The sequence below is a fragment of the Castanea sativa genome, chromosome 3 (genome assembly GCF_040712315.1).
Source record: "Castanea sativa cultivar Marrone di Chiusa Pesio chromosome 3, ASM4071231v1".
NCBI lineage: Eukaryota > Viridiplantae > Streptophyta > Magnoliopsida > Fagales > Fagaceae > Castanea > Castanea sativa.
This window is the reverse complement of record NC_134015.1, coordinates 50,518,711-50,523,060: the sequence shown is the minus strand read 5'-3', so window position 1 is coordinate 50,523,060 and position 4,350 is coordinate 50,518,711. Positions and strand designations below refer to the sequence as shown.

General features: G+C 49.1%; 1 protein-coding gene across 1 annotated transcript; it reads left to right on the top strand.

Annotated features, from left to right (window-relative positions):
* The first annotated feature begins 2,208 nt into the window (after nt 1-2,208).
* Nucleotides 2,209-3,033, top strand: LOC142629114 (uncharacterized). Its single transcript, XM_075803100.1, has one exon. It carries the CDS (start codon nt 2,209-2,211, stop codon nt 3,031-3,033), a length of 825 nt encoding a protein of 274 aa, XP_075659215.1.
* The last annotated feature ends 1,317 nt before the right edge of the window (nt 3,034-4,350 follow it).

The window sequence follows — 4,350 nt, the reverse complement described above, 5'->3', positions numbered from 1 at the left end:
AGTAACGATACTGAACTTAAAAGCCCACAAGCAAACTATTGCGAAAGAGATTGATGGAAATAATCCGAGGAGGGGCATCTCATCGGCTAAATGAAGTGAAGATCATATGATACGCCATGATGTTTAGAAGGAGATTCTAGAAGGTCTGGTGGATAAAGATGTGTTCCACAAGGGCACAGAGAGGAAGAACGAATGAGAAATATCTTAGAGAAAGCTACTACCACCGCATTAAAGACTCTGCACCTACCTCTCTGGCCGAATTAATGAGGAAATGACATCTGAACAATGGTGATCAGCCTTACATCTATTGTTTGAAGACTTCAAGAGAGCGGTGGATGGGACAAGTATCTTGATCGGTGATCTGATCCATACGTGGAGGATGTAGGGAAGAAGGAGGATGATATAAAAGTAAAGGAAAGACATTCAAGTAGGGGGACGGAAGATGAAATAGGAAAAACACTGTACACACCACTGTGCGGGCGTCCCCCTCTTCAAAGCCCAGACGAATATAAAAGCCTTTTATGCTAACGCCACTGTGTGGAATCTAGTGTCGACGAAATGCACGATCTCATTTTGGATAAGCTTAGGTGCTCCTCGAAACCCCGAGGCCTAAAGTCAAAGAAGTTTATGACATGGTCGGCAACGGGAGTTTTTACCATCCCCAATGATTAGGCTACCCGAACAGTCCTAGCTTAGAGAGTACGGTTCCACCTCAGGAACATCTCAGCCGGGCAACAGACCCAATGGTGGAGCTAATTTCAATGCCACTACCACCCTCTATCCACCACCAAACGTCCACTCAGGAGCAACGATATTGGACCTCCCTTCCACTACCTAGGGAACATCTCGGCCAAGCAACAGACCCAACGGTGGAACTAGTTCCAATGCCATTTTCATCTTATCTCATTCGAATTTAAAGCACCCACTCAAGGGTAACAACATTGGACCGTTCCTTCTACTGACCAGGAAAGCGATCGTGCCAACCCCACTACCTCGATCTATAAATAGGCAGAGGAAATTGGGGTGAAGGGTTGGCGATGCTGGGAGAAAAGTGGTATAACCAAAGAGCCATCACTTAGGAAAAGAAAGGAAAATACTAGAGTAAAGGGTCAGTTACAGAGCTAGACTAACCGAGCACAGCATCACCCATAGTAGGAAATCCAAAAGCCCACCATACAAATAGATTGTGAGCCCAAATACCTCTTAGGCCCACTAGTTGTATTTGGGTGCGTACAATTGGCGCCGCCTGTGGGAACTCCTACGTAGCTGTGGTATTGTCTATGCGCGCGTGGGAGAATGTCTGGAAGTAGACATGGAAGTCACGTAGAGAGTGGCTCTGAAGAGTCGTCGCGAGGATCTACATGGCGAGAAAGGAGGCAAAAAAGGCAGGAGGACAGAAGGTACGAGGGAGCAGAGGAATCTGGGCCTAGAGAAGGATCGTACCAAACCCTCCGGACAATGTCCGACGCCTTGGGCCGCAGTCGCCTTGGCGGAAGGGACAGGGAGCTCGAATAGAGGGATCAGGAACTCGAGCGCCTATGTAGGGCGGTGAGGGATTTGGAATTGCAAGCACGGGGTAGACGCAGGAGAAGAGACCACGAGGAACAGAGGGAAAGGTCGGCCAGTGTGGGGAATCACCATGCGGCAGGATCCCATCAATCCGGGTCCCGTCGACGCTGCGAGCGTTCACGGGAACATGCGGACCATGAGTCAACTTCCCTAGATGGGGGGCGGCCACGAAATGTGGCCATGGATGCTATGAGCAGAGCGTTATGCCAAGCTGCTCGGTCCCCATTCTCAAGAGACATTGAGGGTGCGCCCATGCCGAGCAAATTCACAAGGCCTCCATTCAACTCCTACACTAGAAAGACGGACCCAGTGGAACATGTAAGTCACTATATTCAAATTATGTCTTTACATGCCCATAACGACACTTTGATGTGTAAGGTTTTCCCCTCAAGCCTCGGCCCCACTACTTTAAGGTGGTTCAACGGATTGAAGAAGGGTTCGGTCCATAGTTTTTCAGATCTAATTCAGGAGTTTGGGGTTCGGTTCATGACTTGCAACCGGGTTCCGCAGCTCGTGGACGCGTTACTATCAATGAAAATGGGGGCTGGAGAAACCCTTCGCAACTACGCCAATCGATACTAGGAGTTGTACAACGAGATCAGCGGGGGCAACGAAAAGATCGCGGCAAGCACCTTTCGGATGGGGTTACCCGAAGAGTCCGGGTTGAGGGAATCATTGACCCTGAGGCCTCCCAAAGATATGAGGCAGTTGATGAAGCGTATCGAGGAGTATAAACGCTTAGAAGACGACCGACTGCAGACTAGGGGGAAGGCCCCTATCATCATTCATCCCCGGAATACTGGCTTCAACCCCAGACTCAGGAAGGATTTGAGAATTCAAGAACCCGGCCTGCCAATCGGGGGAGTCAATGCAGCGTTCAAGGAGCCCGTGCATAAAATCATTGACAGGATAAAAAATGAGCCGTATTTCAAACGGCCAAACAGGATGGCTGGCAACCCGTCAAGAAGAAACCAGAATTTGTATTGCACTTACCACAGAGACAAGGGGCACACCACCGAACAGTGTAGAGTATTGAAAGACCACTTGGAACAATTGGTGAAGGCGGGGCATTTGAAAGAATTTCTGGTGGAAACGGGTAATCAGGAAGCAGGGCAAGAAGGTCAGCTACGTCGCAACCCTCTCCCACCCCCTTTAAGAGTAATAGAGGTCATCCATGTAGTGCCGAGGGGCATTAGAGCACTTGCAACGAGGGGGGTGCTGGCTGTGATATCGGCAGAGGACAGTACAAGTGAACAATCCCCGGGGAAGAGGCCAAGGTATACTAGACAACCCATAGCGTTCGACGACGACGACCTGGAGGGCACCACTCAACCGCACCACGACGCTTTAATAGTCACGGCTCGCATAAGGGGATTTATAGTCAAGAGAATAATGGTGGATCAGGGAAGCGGCGCAGACGTGATGTACCCGGACCTCTACAAGGGGCTCGGCCTGAAAAAATAGGATTTGTCCAGGTATGACACGCCATTGATGGGGTTCGATGGGCATATGATGACTCTAGAAGGGCAGATTTCTCTCCCGATCAATATGGGAGGTAAAGAGGTGGCGGTAAAGTTCATTGTGGTAGCCTCTTTCTCGCCATACACCGCGATACTCGGAAGGCCGTGGATCCATGACATGGGGGCTGTACCGTCCACCTTGCACGTAAAAGTTAAGTTCCGAACTGAAGAAGGGATTACAATGATAAGAGGGGATCAGCGAATGGCCAGGCAATGCTTAGTAGCCGCGGCAATCGAACAAACCGAGCTAAAGGGAGCAGCCGAGAAAACTCCCCTATAGCAATTACAACAGCCCCAAGTAGAGGGGACCAACGTTGCCAAGGATTTGATAAGAGTGAGAATCGTATCGAAAGAAGAAAGGAGTTTTTGGATTAGGGCAAGCTTGGATGATAGGGAGAGGGCGGAGTTGCTGCTTTTTCTTGTACAGAATGTGGATGTATTCGCTTGGAGTCCGTATGAAATGCCCGGAGTGGACCCCCAATTTATAGTTCACAAACTGAATGTGGATCCTCTGTGCCCTCCTAAAAAACAAAAACTGAGAAGGTCCACTAAGGAGCATGTGGAAGCGGTCAGATAGGAGGTCGAAAAGCTAAAAGAGGAGGGGGCCATAAAGGAAACGTACTTTCCGAAGTGGCTCACAAACACGGTGGTCGTAAAGAAGAAGAACGGTAAATGGAGGGTTTGTGTTGATTTCATTGACCTAAACTGAGCTTATCCAAAGGACCCTTTTCCAATGCTGAAAATTGACCAATTGGTAGACGCTACCTGCGGGCACCCGAGAATGAGCTTCTTTGATGCCTTCCAAGGTTATCACCAGATTGCCTTGGCCGCCGAGGATCAGGAGAAAACATCATTCATAACTCCCGATGCTAACTATCACTATACCGTGATGCCGTTCGGATTGAAGAACGCGGGAGCCACCTATCAAAGAATGATGACGAGGATGTTCAGGGATTTGATTGGTCGGATGGTTGAGGTATACATTGATGATATGGTGATAAAAAGCAGGCGAGAAGGGCAACACATCGACGACCTCAAGGAAGTGTTTGAAATACTCCAACGACACTAGTTACGGCTCAATGCCGACAAATGCGCTTTTGGCGTAGGGTTCGGAAAGTTCTTGGGTTACTTAATTACCAAACGTGGGATCGAAGTTAACCTCGATCAGATTGAGGCAGTGATGCAACTCAAACCACCGAACAATCCGAAAGAGGTCCAGAAGCTAACCGGTATACTGGCTGCTCTCAACCGATTTATTTCC